At 30.2% G+C, this 15,902-nt stretch overlaps 2 protein-coding genes across 2 annotated transcripts in view; both read right to left on the bottom strand.

Annotated features, from left to right (window-relative positions):
- The window catches only part of LOC105230049 (proton-coupled amino acid transporter-like protein pathetic), a 40,470-nt gene extending 34,698 nt beyond the window's left edge, over positions 1–5,772 (bottom strand). Inside the window, exon 1 of the mRNA XM_049457487.1 lies at positions 5,347–5,772. The gene's annotated coding sequence lies outside the window, so the exon portion shown is untranslated. The remainder of the gene's footprint in view (positions 1–5,346) is intronic.
- A 7,019-nt stretch (positions 5,773–12,791) lies between these two features.
- Positions 12,792–15,836, bottom strand: LOC105230050 (putative alpha-L-fucosidase). Its single transcript, XM_011210621.3, has 7 exons — positions 15,431–15,836; positions 15,216–15,357; positions 14,141–14,247; positions 13,828–14,077; positions 13,543–13,769; positions 13,052–13,464; positions 12,792–12,999 (listed from the first exon to the last, which is right to left on the bottom strand). The coding sequence occupies exons 1-7, from the start codon at positions 15,639–15,641 to the stop codon at positions 12,880–12,882; spliced, it is 1,470 nt and encodes a 489-aa protein (XP_011208923.1). The 5' UTR covers positions 15,642–15,836; the 3' UTR covers positions 12,792–12,879.
- Positions 15,837–15,902: the final 66 nt, after the last annotated feature.

Raw genomic sequence — 15,902 nt, forward strand, 5'->3', positions numbered from 1 at the left:
CTTTCCGCCTGAAAATTTTATTTATCGCATGCGACTTTTTAAAAACTTTAATTTTTTTTTAGACGAAATTCAGCACATTACATTTTTTACTATTATCCTGACATTTAGAACAAACTTATTTATTGCATGCGATATTTATTTTCTAATAATTTTTGAGTTTTTTTTTAAGATATTCGAAGCTAACTCCAAATATTAAGCGAAATTCTCCGCCTGAAATTTTTTTTATCACATGCGACTTTTTGAAAAACCATGGATTTTTCAAGACTCTTATTCCGGACCGAAAATCCGACCGAAATTTTATTTACTACATTTGAAACTAACCCGAAATCTGAAACCTAATTTAAACAACTTGCATGCGATAATTTTTTTTTAAATTTTGGAGACAATTTTTTTAAAAGATCTGCAAATTTTATTTATCACATGCATATTTTTAGAATTTTTCAAGTTTTTTAAAAATTTAACACCGAGTAATAACCGAAATTCAGCAACTGTAAATTTTATTTATCGCATGCGAATACCAAAATTAATTTTTTTTTCGGAGAAGCTAATATTGAACATTAAAGAAATCAAAGAAAACTTTATTCAGATCATAATTTTAATAATAATACATATATCTCAGATTTGAAATTGAGCTCCAAATATTGCATGAAATAAATGTTTATTTTCGATTTTTTTTTAATTTTCAAAGCCAACTCCAAAAATAAACCGATATTAAATTTTTTTAAAGAAAATTAAACTCGTAATACGTCCAAAATTCCACTGCAACCAATTTTATTTATCGCATGCGATTTTTTATGAATCAATTTTGAAGCGAAAACTAGGTCATTAGATATTTTCAAGGCCTTCGCAAAAATAATTAACTCTTATTGATGTTCAGGCAACTTCTTTCAATTTCTGATTGCATATTTTGTAAACAACAACAATAAACATGTATATATATACATATATGTATGTATGTGTCCTATATATGTATTCATGTGGACCTCCAATATCTCTGGGTGCAGTATTTCTTCAAACACATGTATATGTGTAAATATGCTTGTATCTGTATACACGCGTATTTATCTTCTGCTTATTTTTAGAACATTAGAAAATTGAACGAGAAATGCAAAAAGAAAATGCAGAGGAATGCATATACATAAGTCAAACAAGAAAATGTACAGGTGTCACTCAGTGTACATACATATGGATGTTCATCAATTTGTATGCATATGCATATATCTGCCTGCCTATTATAAGACAGCTCGGCTCAGTAGGTTATACAACGTGGAAAAACCAACAAAAACAACAACCAATACAATGCCTACTGCATTGTTTACATACACTTGTAATGGGCAGGGCACGAGCTTCTCACACACACATATACATACATATATACAAATGTATATACATACATATGTACACACGTAAATATAATTACATTTCACGTTTAAGTTGCGGCCACGTTATGGTGAATTTCATTGCCAACGTAGCAAATTGATAATACGGCGCTGTTGATGGCGATATTAATTACTCTTTGCCAATTTCGTTGATGGCGGTGAAGCACATGGCCTTCAAATGTAAGTTTTAAAATTTGTTATTGATACCAGTATATTTATATAAATATGTTTGTGCGGACTATAAATAACAATTTTTTGTATGTGTGCGTGTGTGTGTGTTTATGTATGTCAGTGAACCACCCACCCACCATTGACTGACAGTCGGCAAATTAGATTCAACTGTGCATATTTACTAGCGCTGACGTCAAATGCACGCACATGTATGTGTGTCTGTGTACATAATATAATATTCGCGGCTCTTCGTCATTCACAAAAATCACCCGCCAACATAACAAGAATCAAACTAAATAAATTTGCTTAAGCCGAGGTGTATTGTTCAAGGTTTGGTGGAAGGGTGAACATAAGAAAAAGAATAATAAATAACAGAAAACAAACAAACTAAATAATACAATGTATGTATGTATGTAGATAAATAAATAAAATAATATATGCAAATTAAAATTCATAAAAAATAAAAAAAATATAATTAATTTTATTTTTAATTTTTTAAATATTATTTTTTAATTTAATTTTTATTTTTTATTAACTATTTTTTATGTATTTTAATATACCACAAAAACGAAAAACAAAAACAACAAACAGTAAAATAAAAAATTTCTAATTAAAAAACATAATATTTACACATATTTAACAAAAATTTAGCAGAAGGCACAAAAAATAAAAATAAATAAATATAACAAAATATTGTATATAATAAAAAATTTAAAAATGCAACAAAAAGAAAAAATATAATTAAACATTTTTAAATAATTATAAAAAATAAAATATAAAGTATTAAAATAAACAATACAACAACAACAAATATATATATAAACTCACAAATTAAATAAAAATGCCTAATTAAAAAAAAAAAACAAATAAAATGACAAATTTTAACGCAACAAAAATATAACAATTTTTAAAATTAAAGACATTCAAGAAAATTAGAAAAAATATATCTTAATAAAAAAATTTATATAATTAAAAAAAAATATTTAATAAAAATAAAAATAATAAATAATTAATTTTTTTCAATGCAACAAAAAGCGAAAATCTATAAAATTAAATAAAAAAATGTCTAACAAAAAAAAAACAATAAATTGAAATGAAATTAATATTTAATTTAAAGGAAAAAATATCTAAAATCAAAATAAATCAAGAAATATTAAATAACACTGAGAGGCCAATATAAGAAAAAAATAAAAATTTCAAGAAAAGTTCAAAAAAATTTAATATTTACCTAAATTATTATAATATAATAATAATAATAACAAAAATTATAAAAAAAATTAAAAACATAGTAAACACAAAAAAAAAAAATAAAAATATATAAAAAATTTCATAAAAATAAAAATTTTTTAATTAAATTTTAATATTAATTATTGTTATAATAAAATTATCGCAGAATAATAAATTATATTTAATTATTTACAAATTTTATATTTAAATTAATTAATCACATTAGTTAAATATTAAAAAAACCAACAAAAATACATCAAAATATGCAAAAAAAATACAATGAAAAGCATAATAAATCAAAAAAATCGAATTTAAATATAAAATGGCAAATAAAATTAAAACAATTATAATTTTTAACGAAAAATGCAACAGAAACTCTTAACTACCAAAAAATAAAAATTAAATTAACAAATCTAATATGAAAATAAACAAACAAATATTAGAAATAGTATAACACTAATTTCATGACAAAAATGCAGCGCAAACAAAAATACCAAAATAAATAAAAATAAAACAAATTACGCCGTCACACTGCTCCAATTTCTTTCGAATTTTTTTTAGGCCAAATAACCAAAAAGTCACGCATCGAAAACTAAATATGTGCAAACAAAATGGCATGGCATGAAATTCAGTGCATATGTACATATATTTCTACGTAAATATGCATGTATGTATATGTGTCAGCAACTTGGCCGGCATACGGCTATTTAAAAATGTATGCTTTAGCTCTCGAAGTCGAAGGTGACAACAGCACAGCGGCATGAGAGATCATTGCAGTTGATTTGTTTATGCCCGGTAGGACCCAAACTGGTTCGAAAAACTAACGGTAAAAAAGTTTAAACAATTTCGCTGAATTGCTAGCAGATTTTTTGCATTTAATTTAAAAACATTGATTAAGTTTTCGAACATAATGTATTGCTTTCGTGGAATCTCGTATAAACTTGGGGTGTTTGAGGTCAAAGTCAGTTGCTGAATTCAAGGTTAATTTGGTAGTTTTGATTGCCAACATTTTCCAACGAATTTCAAGCAAGTTCGGAATTAAAAACGATAAGCAACTTATATAAAAGAGTTTTCTCAGAACTTCACAATGCTAAAGTCACTTAAAAGATTTGTATAAGCTGATTAGAAATTATAATGCAGAATGGACTTAGATTTAGAACCAATTTTAACCCAGTCCACTTTTAAACTATATTATGTATATAAAATACGTTAGTAATTCGCATATATTTTTTTTATAATGTGAAAAATAAAATATTTTAATATTAATATAATATAAATTCACTTAAAACTCGGCAAAAATTTGTTTAAAAAAATATAAAAAAAAATAAAAAATATTAGAAAAAAAAATTAAAAAAAAATATATAAAAATAATAATAGAAAAAAATATAAAAAAATAATAATAAAAAAAAAATATAAAAAAAATATTTATAAAAAAAAAAATTTTAAATATAAAAAATTAAATTAAATTAAAATATCGAAAAAAATAAATGTAATTTCTTCAAATATCTCAATTTTATAGAAATACAGACTTTCAAATTTTATTAAATTTGAAATTTATTTATAACATTTGAAGCGCTTATGACTTAGCAAAAATAAAAATGTAAACAGTAAAAATTGTTAAAATTATTAATTGACACGAATGCTCTCAAAGTGTTTACTTTTAAAGAAGAAAAATTATAATCTTAAAAAGAAATATTTTTTGAAGGAGAAATGATAATTTTAAAGAAAAAAATATAATTTGAATTAAGAACTTTTTTAAAGAAAATTATGAAAATTTGTATGTCTTAGAAGTTATTCAAAATTCTTAGTCACAAATGACAAAAGATTTCACATAAAATATATTTTATTTAGAGATGAAAAATTAAAATAAAAAAATCATTTAAATTTTTTTCAAAATTTGTGCGCAGTATCCTCAAAGTTTTTACATCAACTATACTTTATTTAAAAAAAATTGATAAAACATTCAATTTTAATTTAATAAAACTTTTATGGTCAAACTACAAAAATTTTTACACTAATATTTATTTAGAAAAAAAATAAATAAAAAAAAATTATTTTTTAAATATTAAATTTTCTAAAAAAAAATTTGATTAAAAGAAAAATAAAAAATATTTTCACTTTTTTTTTTTTAATTTTCTTGCACAAATGTCAAGGTTTCCCACAGGGTACTTATACACACATAATACCTTGTGCTTTGGCCTAGGATGAGCACGAATTTGGGCACAAGCACACACTCACACACATTTGTATGTATCCCTCGTGTTAGCTACAATACGCCAGCAAAACCAGTAAAGCTCTCACGCTAAAGCAACGTAACACAATTTAAATGACATTATCTGTCGCATAGAAATCAAGACTTTTGTTAACATTCTTTTAAATTTCTTTGTACAATTCTTTCGTTAATGTTAAACCACATATAGCACACTCTTATTGGAAGTTACGCGCATGCAAAAGCAATCGGGGCAAAAGTCAATGCCTCTATGGCACCGAGATGCGACTTTTATGATATGTCTTTTTCACAAAAGCGCCACATTCGTGGCCGTTTTACATAATGAAGCATTCAACTTACATTTAAATATGTTTGTATATCTGCAGCGTTGCCTTTTCACAGCCGGATACGTGGATTTGTGTGCATGTGTTAACTTCGTCGTGGTTACTTTTTGCCTTTTTTATTTGAAGGACTATGCCAAAAATTCACTTTTTGCCTTTGTTAACTAGCGTTGTTCCACACGTGGAGAATAAAAAAATTTCGTTGCACTTTTTTACTTTTTCTTGAAGAAATGCACTACTAAAACTTCATAGGACACCGTTTGATGATAAAAATTGTTTCGAGCACACTGGTATACTTATTCTAAATATATTAAAATTTCTAAATTTTCTAGAAACCAAAAATTTTTTACGGTTTTGCTAATAAGGAGTGATAAAGTTTGAAATGAGCACTGCACGAAATATCACATACGTTATGATTCCTATGAAAAACTATCAGCAACTGAACTAGACGCGTTAATATATAGGCACTTAAATACGCGCCAGCACAGAATGTTGGTTTTTATCACAACGTTGCCATAGCGCTGTGATATTTGTGCGGTGTTTTCGGAGGAATTTTGAATTTTTAAAAACATTTTATTTTTATTTTTTATTTTTGTAGATTTAAATAAATAAAAAAAATTATTAATTTATTAAAAAAAAAATATTTCAAAATTTATAAAAGAAAGAATAATTTTAAAAATTAATTTCACACCAGTGCTTTGTGATATTAACACAAATTAAAATTTTTTTTGCAAAAAATTTAATTTTTTATAAGAATTTTACACTTTTTTAGTTTTTATTTTTTTTACTTTTCTCAAAAGTTTTTTTTTTACTTTTTTCAAAAAAAAAAATAATAGTAATTTACTTAATATTTTAAAATTTTTAGTTTTTTTAACACACACTTGATGTATTTTTTTTTATAAAATTAAATAATTTTACTAATTTTTATGGTACTCTTTTCATCTTTCTCATAAAAATAATATTTTTGTAAAATATTTTAATATTTTTTTTTGTTTTTGTAATTATAATATCTTTTATCACATCTTTACGTTTGCTTTAACACAATTTAAAACAAGCATTCATTTTAAAAAATAAAATTATTGCATTTATAATTTAATATTTTTTTTAATTTAATTTAATTTTTTTTTTTTTTTGATTTTTTAATTTTTATTTTTATTTTATACATTTTTTTCGCATAAAAATAATTTTGCAATTGTACTTTTGGGTCTTCTGAAAAATTTTACTAGGAAAAAGTAGCATAAAGTGGTATCACTGTGATATTTTACCAATTCATTTTTGTTTCTCACGCAAATCAAAAGGTCTCTCCCGCTCTCTCGATGGGAGGGCGTGCTTGCATCCCTTCTTTTAACTACAAATATTTATTTACCTACTTATATATATAAAAATATATACTTATACTACATATATACGCATTTAATTCCTTGACTACATGCTATACATTCCGATTTTCAAATACAAATACTTTTTCTGTTATTTTGTTAAATCAAGCGCTGCCCATTGGAATCTCTTAGCAACATGTGGCCACAACCGGCGAAAAGTGAGTAGAATGTATGTGTATGTGTATCACAAGCGCTTATAGGCGGGAAAGTGATTCTACAAAAGGAGCGACCACTCACAGAAGCCATGTAGGAAGTTCTAACACTCCTGCGTTTAGGAATAATGCATTTAATGCCACTAATGACGTCATCATTATAGGTTTCCGTTTCAAAAAAAAGTCTACTCGTTACTTTAGATAAAAAAAAAACTGACTAATAAGAGAATGTATTTATCAAATCACTTTTTTAGTACCCTGCCTTTACTTTTCCGACTACTCGTCACGCTCCTTCGACAACAACTTAAGTACATACAACGTTTTTAACAAAAATGTCGCCGAAAACCATTCTGAATATTAAATTTTTACTTAATTTTGGTGTAAAATTCTCAAAACCAACAAATCTCCATTCCATTTATACAATAAAAAATTGAGGTTAGGTTCTCTATTTGCAATATATTCGACAGTTTATTCAGCAAATATATATCTATATATATATCGAATCAGAAATATGCATTATTTTAGTGAAATTAATTTAAAAATTTAATTTATGGGTATGTGACTGTTTAATTTTGCGGAGAGATTCGAGTTTGAGATCTTAATTACAGAACTTGTTTTAATACACAAATTTAACTACTCAAAAAATTAACTTAAAACTTTAATCTAGGCTTACAACGTATTTTCGGGGATCTTAACATAACTCTTCGAAAATCAATAAAAAAAATTCTCCAAGAATTCGCACCAAATTCTCCAAGAATTTTTTTTTCAACAAAAAATATATACATACAACTTTTCTCAAGGTTTAACATTTAACATTTTACACTTTCTAATTAAGTGAGTCTCAAAGGGATATCTATATACTTCTAAACTGCATTCTTCTCTCCTTTCGTTACTTTTTACGAGAGCGCGCCATCAAAATAAAAAAAAAAACAAAAAAGGAGCCTCAAAGCATGATGAAATCAGCCACGTTTTGACGTCAGCAAACAGGTATCCTTAATCCTGCTGCAAGCTATACACCTTTACCGCTCGTTGTGTACACCAACAATAATGAAAAGAGCAATATCCAAGCAACAACAAAAAGAGTCATACTCGGTTTATGCTCACGGTGCTCTTTAAGATATTGGTAACGTGTGCACGTGGTGCCGCGTTCGATGATGAAATTTTAAAAATGAATTGCAATTTTGCAAATTGAGAAGTTTGCAAAGAAAAAAAAAGCAAAAAACACATAAACAATACAACAACAAATAGATAAAAGAAACGTGAACATGCAGATAAATAAAAGCAAATGACAAAATAACTGTTCGTTTAATGTGAGTGTCAAATTTTATTTAAAATCAAGTGCAAACTCACATACACACACATAAATATACATATGCATTGTGTATGTGTGTGTGTGAAATGTAAACAAGTTTGGTCATACTTCGCACCAATTTCGGTGTGGACAAGTCATCAAACATATGCACATATATATATACGTACCTACATACATACATACACATATATACATACATATACACACATTCAATTTAAATCAAACAATAATAGATAATGACCCACTAGAATTAGATATCATACAAGCCAACAATAACAAATCATTTGAAATTGATTTTGCGCTGTTAACAGAGTTAACATTACACCGTACATACATATGTTAATGCGCTGGCATGCCATGTTAAGCGCTCTCACCGTGGTGCAAGAATATCACACTCGCCTAAACCGCTCTTAATTTGCGTTTGTGTGAGAGTATGTATGTGTGACTTTCAAATTTCACAATACCTTGTTTTTTGGACTCCTTAATGAATTTCGAAGAGGTCACGATGACTTGCTATTTCTATAAATTTGTATTTCATCACAGATAAACTATATACATATGAACATATGTAAATGACTTTCTTCACAATCATAAACAATTATCAACTACGGTACAAATGACAATATCCGCTTTCATGTATGTATGTATGTATGTAAATTTGTTCATGCAGAAACAATCCTGCATCTATTGTGTACTTATCAGTAAGTCAAAAATTAAAAATAGTATTATTATATTATTTAAATCTAAATATATTTGTTTATAACTAGAACAAGTAAGGAAGAAATAAGTTCAAGTGTAACCGAATATTTTACATTCTCGCAATTTGTAAGGAGCTTCAGCTGTAAACATGTTTTTCATACAAGAACTTGATATTGATCAATCTGTTTGTATGACAGCTATATACTATTGCCGTCCGATCGTAACTAATTTTTCAAAAATTATATCTTTTTATTGGAAAATAATTCATGCCTAATTTCGTGAAGATATCTTGCCAAATAAAAAAGTTTTCTATATAAGGACTTGATTTTAACCAATAGGTTTGTATAACAGCTATATGTTATAGTGGTCCGATCGAAACAAATTTTTCAAAAATTATATCTTTTTATTGGAAAATAATTCATGCCAAATTTCGTGAAGATATCTTGCCATATAAAAAAGTTTTCCTTACAGGAACTTGATTTTGATCGGCCAGTTTGTATGGTAGCTATATGCTGTAGTGCTCCGATCTGAACAATTCGCTCACATTTTATAGCATTGTCGTGAAAAACAGTCCGTACCAAATTTCTTGAATAAATCTTGTCAAATAAAAATGTTTTCTATACAAGGACCTGATTTTAAGCAATCATTTTGTATGACAGCTATTAACTATAGCTGTCCGATCGAAACAAATTCTTCAAAAATTATATCTTTTTCTTGGAAAATAATTCGTGCCAAATTACGTGAAGATATCTTGCTAAATAAAAAAGTTTTCCATACAAGGATTAGATTTTGATCATGAATAATTTGCACAGAGATTATGGTATTGTCTCGGCAGGACATATTTATTATATGGGGACTAGCGATACTATCGATTTATTTATTATTTTTTGTAATCAGAAGATTTTATATATGTTTATATTTAATACAAATACTTGTATGTATATATTTAAAAAATCGAAATTACTTTTTACTATATTCTAATGCTTACTTTTGCCCTTCCATCGTTTTCGCTATAATCTCATACCTTTTCACAACCCTTCAGTCGATGGCACTTGAATTTAAGTAACTACTGAAGTGAAATGTGAAATTCTATTGTATAAAGGTATAAATTTTCCATATATTGTATACTCGATTTTTTTATGTGGTCTAATCTCCCAGACAACCTTTGAAATTTGCATTTTTTCTTCCGATATGTTGATACGACTTTAGATTTGTTAAGCCCCTTTAAGTGAATAAAATTTTAATATACGAGTATATTCAAATGCCACATACAAGTCCTCCATCCACCTTTCCATTAATGACGATAACATCAAATAACTTAAGGGGTTACATGGGTTTCCTCGACTAAAAATCAACTTTTAGTCAAAATTTTTTTTCTTATATAATATAAAAAATGAAATATTTTAATAGAATTATTTTTTTTACAAAATTACACTATTAACAAAAAAATTCTGAAATTTTTTGAAAAAAATATTGTAAACTTGGCCCGCGTTGGCAAAATAACTCCTAATAGGATCATCTAAATGAAAAAAATATATGTTTTAGTTGAAACATTAACTTAGAACTTGAACGAAGAAAAAAAACTGAAGTTTGAATTTTTGTCGACTTTCTACAAAAAAAAAAAAGAAACTTTTAGTGAAAATTTCGCGGCATTTATTTTTTCAAAAAGTTGTAACCGAAAAAAAAATCTTTCGCCGAAGTGTTTAAAAATTGTATCTCAAAGACCGGTGTAAAATTTTATTAAAGATCGGTAGAGTAGTTCTCGAAAAATCTTGCCAACAGACTTCAAAAACACAGCTTCGAGAAAAATGCGTTTAAAAACGGCGTACTTAGCCTATCTAGCCTCGAGCGCTCAAGTTCTCAAGGATGTATCTTCGAATCGAATATTAATCGGATTTAGGGCAAAATTCTAGAGGTGTTGTAGAATTTAATAATACAATAAAAAATCGATTTTTTGAAACCCGTAAACCCATGTAACCCCTTAAAGGAAGAATGCTTGAAAAACTCTATCCGAGAGATAGCAAAATATCTTAATAGCTGTTATGGATCGACTCAACCATTTTGGTTAATGGCTTGAGTATAAATCACATCAATGGTAAAAACATAAAAAAAGACAGTGACTTTTTTCTGTTTTTGAAGCTTTTTTATCTTGAAAACTGCTCATCGGCAAACGGGCCATGGTTCAATGAATAAAAATCGCCAGGCAAATAGTTCGCAACATAAACAAACAGCTTCTAAAGACACACTCATTGAGATATTGAGGTTGAACTTCACCTTCACGTAGAAAGATCGTAACAATGTAGGAAAAAATGCCAGAGTCAAACTCGATCTTGAGTGTACTATATTCGTAGAACTCTTGGTTATTGACTCCTAAATCCTTCCCACTCCTTTTTTTTAATACACATAGTCTTTTCGAATTTCGATTACTTTGATTAGATTCGACTTGGATGTAAATGAATCAAGCTTCAAGAAAGGCTTGAACTACTTTTGTAGGATTTATGGTAATTCTATATACATACAGTTCTAACAAGCACGTTCACTGAGCTTACTTCTTTAGGGCACACTGTGCCAATGGACTCTGTGGTGTTATAAGCTGTTCCATCTCTTATATGTAAACACATTTCGATGCATTTCTGACTGATGTTTTTATTACGATGCGCTTTAAATACCCTACCGCCAATGGGTATTCTCTAATTAAGATTCATAGCCAAATTTCGACTCAGGAATTGAGTGTATAACTTTATCTATCAGGGAACGCAGGTTTTGTTGTGAGAAGGTCTTCATTTTCGTAAGGATATGAGCTTCTCAATAGCTATAGAACACCATTAAGTCTGAAAAAGATTTTGTTATATCGTCTAGTTTAAGAAGGGACAAAATCAAGAAGCTTACTTTGACAACTATCCCTCTAAAAGAGTCTAAACAATACAACCTTTTAATGAATATTGTTCTTTTGGATCATGGAGTCCCCAAACTAAATTCTAGCAGCTTTTTCTCTGTCCAAATATCTGCGAGAAAGTTGAATTGTGGGTGGGTAGAAGCCGTTGGAGCAGAGCGGCAGTGAGCTTCTTTCGGCTGTGTCAAAGCTATGGAGAAGGTTGGTGAAGCGATATACTGCCCGGAACTGTATATCAAATTCCGTTTCAAAATTGCTGCCTATTTTAGCGTTTTTCAAGCCGAGGTTGCTGTCATTAACGTAGCGGCAGATTTACTACCCCGGAGTGCAGTCTGCTTTAGAGTAGTAACTATGCACTCTTATAGAAGGACGGCGAACTCACTAAAAGTGAGTTCAAGGCTGGTAAATAAATGTCTAACTTTGTTATCAAGGGCATTGAATCACTTTGAGATTAAACTAGTATGGGTGCCAGGTCCTATCGGAATCGTAGGTAAAGCTGATAAGCTGACGTTGCTCTACTCTTCTCACCGTATAGTTCTACTACTGGATAGATGGGATACGCGGGAGCTTGGCCAGCACTGGAAAACAATCGGTTATTGCGCTGTCGCAAAATCCATTTGGCCCAAGATCGATTGTAAGAGATCCAGCGGGCTCTTTGCTTTCAGTACGGATAATCTCTTCCCAGTTGTGGGGGCTCTAACATAACATTGACTTGAGATCGATTCTAAGAGATCTAGAGAGCCCTCTGCTATCAGTAAGGATAGTCTCTCCTCTGTTTTTGGGGCTGGGGGGTTGTAAGGTTGAGAATCCTACCGGTTGCAGAAGCTATATGGAGGAAGAGCAGCCGAAAACATCTCAACATTTCCTTTTTAAGTGTCCCTCACTTGTGAGATCAAGGCTTACTAAATAGAAATTAAACGCCTAAGCAAAATTGGCGACTTATAAGATCAATATAAGAGCTCTATTCTTCTAGCCTAAAGGGTTCTGAATATTAAACTAAAGAAAACGAAATTAAAAAAAATATATATATATAATAATGAATATTTATTGCTGAACAATCATGAATCATCTTATATTGAAGCAGATGTTTGTAATTGCAAATGTTTTTTTATATAAATTAAAGCCAATTTATGCCATGTTTAGAAATTTTAAAGGTCCACGCGAACCTCAGTCCATTCTTGTCGATATGATGCTTTGGCGGGAATACGATGTGTAATTTATTGCCGCTCAGAGACCACTAGAAGAAAAAAAAACAGTTAAGTATAAAGCAAATAAGAAACATAAATTACATCTATTTGCGCATGCTCCATGCCCAGCAGCGTAACAGACATATCGGCGTTGCCTATGTCACTCATATCCTCCTCATAGCCGAATAACAGTACGTTCGATTTGGTATCTTTCGCCAAATTACCGATCGGATGCAAATCTATTTCATTCGTATCGTAGGGATAATCCAAAACGATCGCATATATAATCGACGATGAATTGGTTGGATCCAACTGCTGTGTGTACCACACATTAGGCGTGATGCTGTCGTTTTGGTACACCCAAGGCTTGCTGCCATAAATCGCCTCACCGTTAACGCTCAACCATTTGCCCATATCACGTAAACGTTCCTCGAAGATGGGCAATATTGTGCCATATTTCGTGGGACCCACATTGATGAGTGCGTTGCCATTGCAACTAACGGTTTTCACAATTTCTAATTTGAAAAAAAAAAATAATAATAATGAAAGATTGCAGAGTCTCGACTTTCAATTTGCTAAAGTGCCGAAATTACCGCCAATAAGTTCCTCTGACGTCATAAAATCATTTAGTTCGACATCGAAACGCTGTCCCCAGCTGCTTTTGTCCAGCGTAAATGCATTTTCCCACTTGTGCGCCTGCAAAATGCCGGGATTATAGCGATCTTGACAGTTATAGAAGTCGCCATGATGACACGCTGTGCCGAAACCCCAACGATCATTGGTGACAATGGTGTCGCGCACCGGACTGTCATTATATAACCTAAAAATACAAAATTGTATGCTATTATAATACCAAAATCTTCTCCAACGATAACTACCAAGCTATAAACTCTTCCGCCTTCCAATATTTGGCTGGCGCTTCCCAATCACCATCGGACCATAAGATCTCCGGCAGATATTCATTGACCAATTCCATTTGTTCCGGACGCATTTTTCTATTCACATAATTTTGTTCCAAAAATATATGCAATTTATCATTGATATATAGACGATTGAACCATTCGAAGAGCGAATAGTAAAGGCCGAACTTGAGTGAGGTCTCTTTGCGTATGGCGGACGAAAGTTCACCTGAATTGAGAGATTTGAAAAATTATTAGGGACTTAATTTGTGTAAATATATTAAAAGCTCACGAATTATGTCTCGTTTCGGTCCCACATCCATGGAATTCCAGCTAAATGACGATGTGGAGGGCCAAAGTGTGTAACCGTCATGATGCTTGCTGGTTAAGACGACGTATCTGGAAAGAAAAGTTCGTTAGGAATTCATAATTTAAGGATCATGGTCTCAGCTTCTTGTTAATCATCAGCTTCAGTATTGAACTAAATCGGAAGCTGCTATTAAATAGTCGAAAGTCCAAATTTCTAGTAACTCAACCTATAAGCTATAATGCTGTAGCCGAAAAATCGTCTTAACCGTTCCATTAGAGGTCTTTGATACTAGGAGTATTCTAACTCATTAGGTTTTAACTTTTTGGGAAGTATTTTTCGAGACTTTCATTCTATATAATACCTCCAATTAATTACGGCATTTTGTCTTCGAAAACAAGGCATGTACGATCGTAAACTTGACTTGTATTCTTCCTATTAAAGAAAATCCAATCTCACCAATACTTTATTTTTTATCTCGAAAAAAGAGAATTCATAAAATCTGTTTCTTTGAGGATGTTTAACTTCTTCCGTTCTTTATTTCCCCTACGAGCCCATTTTGCTGATACTTCAGAGTTCTACTTTGAGACTGTTTATAGTTTTTGTCTTACATAAAGCCTTAACGTTTTCGAAGTTTTGTTTTTGGGGGTTTAGAATTATGTATGAGAATTCGAATTTATTGAGAAGATCGAATTGATCGAAAAAATACATATACCATACACATATGAGAACACTAATCGATTCCCTATGGAAGTCGCTTGGAGCTTTCGAAGTTAAACTCGGCACCCAATCTCGAATAACGGTTGAATGGTAACCAGAAGATTAGAACCTATAGAGGTTGATCCTTAAATCTATCATAAAAAGGGGTTTCAAGAGTCCTACTTTCTGTATAAGAAATTTTAATTTTGTGGCGTCAGAAAAAGAATTGGCTTCTCTTTAAGATATTTTTGGAATCTTCAAAATTTCTAATTTTTTTCCAATTTCTCTTCCATTTCCACAACTGGCTTCTAAAAATACTTCCGAATTCAATACGAAAATTTTTACAACACATTTTACTCACTTTGCTCCACTGTCGCGAAAGAGCAGCGCCCACTTAGTAGCATTGAACAATTCAGCTGTGAATTCATGAGCAAACTCCTGATAAGAGAAATTCGGCTTGTAGTTGTTTTTCATAAAACTCAAATAGTTCGGATAATGCAAATCTAAAATAAGAAAATCATTGATAACACATACATACATATTTACATACAAACATTTATGCTACGTGCCACTCACTTAACCAGTCCTGCCAGAACCACTCGGAACCGAAACTGGGCACCGAATATACGCCCCAATGTATGAAGATGCCGACTTTCGCCTCATCATACCAGCTGGGCAATGGACGCTTGTCGAGACTGGCCCAATTCGGTTCATAACGCTCGCCAATGGCAGCATTGTTAAAGGTCAAGCAGATGAAACACACGCCGAACAACGGCCAGCGGCTCATTGTTTACACGCAAATACGACGAAACAAATCGAAAATAAATTGAAAATATTGATATTGCATGTGATAATAGCGCTAGAGTGCAGATAAGCGTCGGCTCATAAAACGAGCGGATGTAAACAAACACGCCGATGCGAGTATAAAAGCTAGACTTGCTCGCTGAAAGTACAACTTGACACTGTGGGAGCGTTAAAGTTGTCGAATAGTAACGATTTAACTTGTAGCTTCCCAAGTACACTCGGAAAAATTAGTATAAAAAATATG

The sequence above is a fragment of the Bactrocera dorsalis genome, chromosome 5 (genome assembly GCF_023373825.1).
Source record: "Bactrocera dorsalis isolate Fly_Bdor chromosome 5, ASM2337382v1, whole genome shotgun sequence".
Classification (NCBI taxonomy): Eukaryota; Metazoa; Arthropoda; class Insecta; order Diptera; family Tephritidae; genus Bactrocera; species Bactrocera dorsalis.

Excerpts from the sequence above, each read along its gene's own strand:
- LOC105230050 (XM_011210621.3), bottom strand. The coding sequence starts at position 15,641 with ATGAGCCGCTGGCCGTTGTTCGGCGTGTGTTTCATCTGCTTGACCTTT. Across the intron at positions 15,358-15,430 it reads GTTCTGGCAGGACTGGTTAA|ATTTGCATTATCCGAACTAT; the intron begins GTGAGTGGCACG and ends TTCTTATTTTAG. Across the intron at positions 14,078-14,140 it reads ACCGAAACGAGACATAATTC|GTGAACTTTCGTCCGCCATA; the intron begins GTGAGCTTTTAA and ends CTCTCAATTCAG.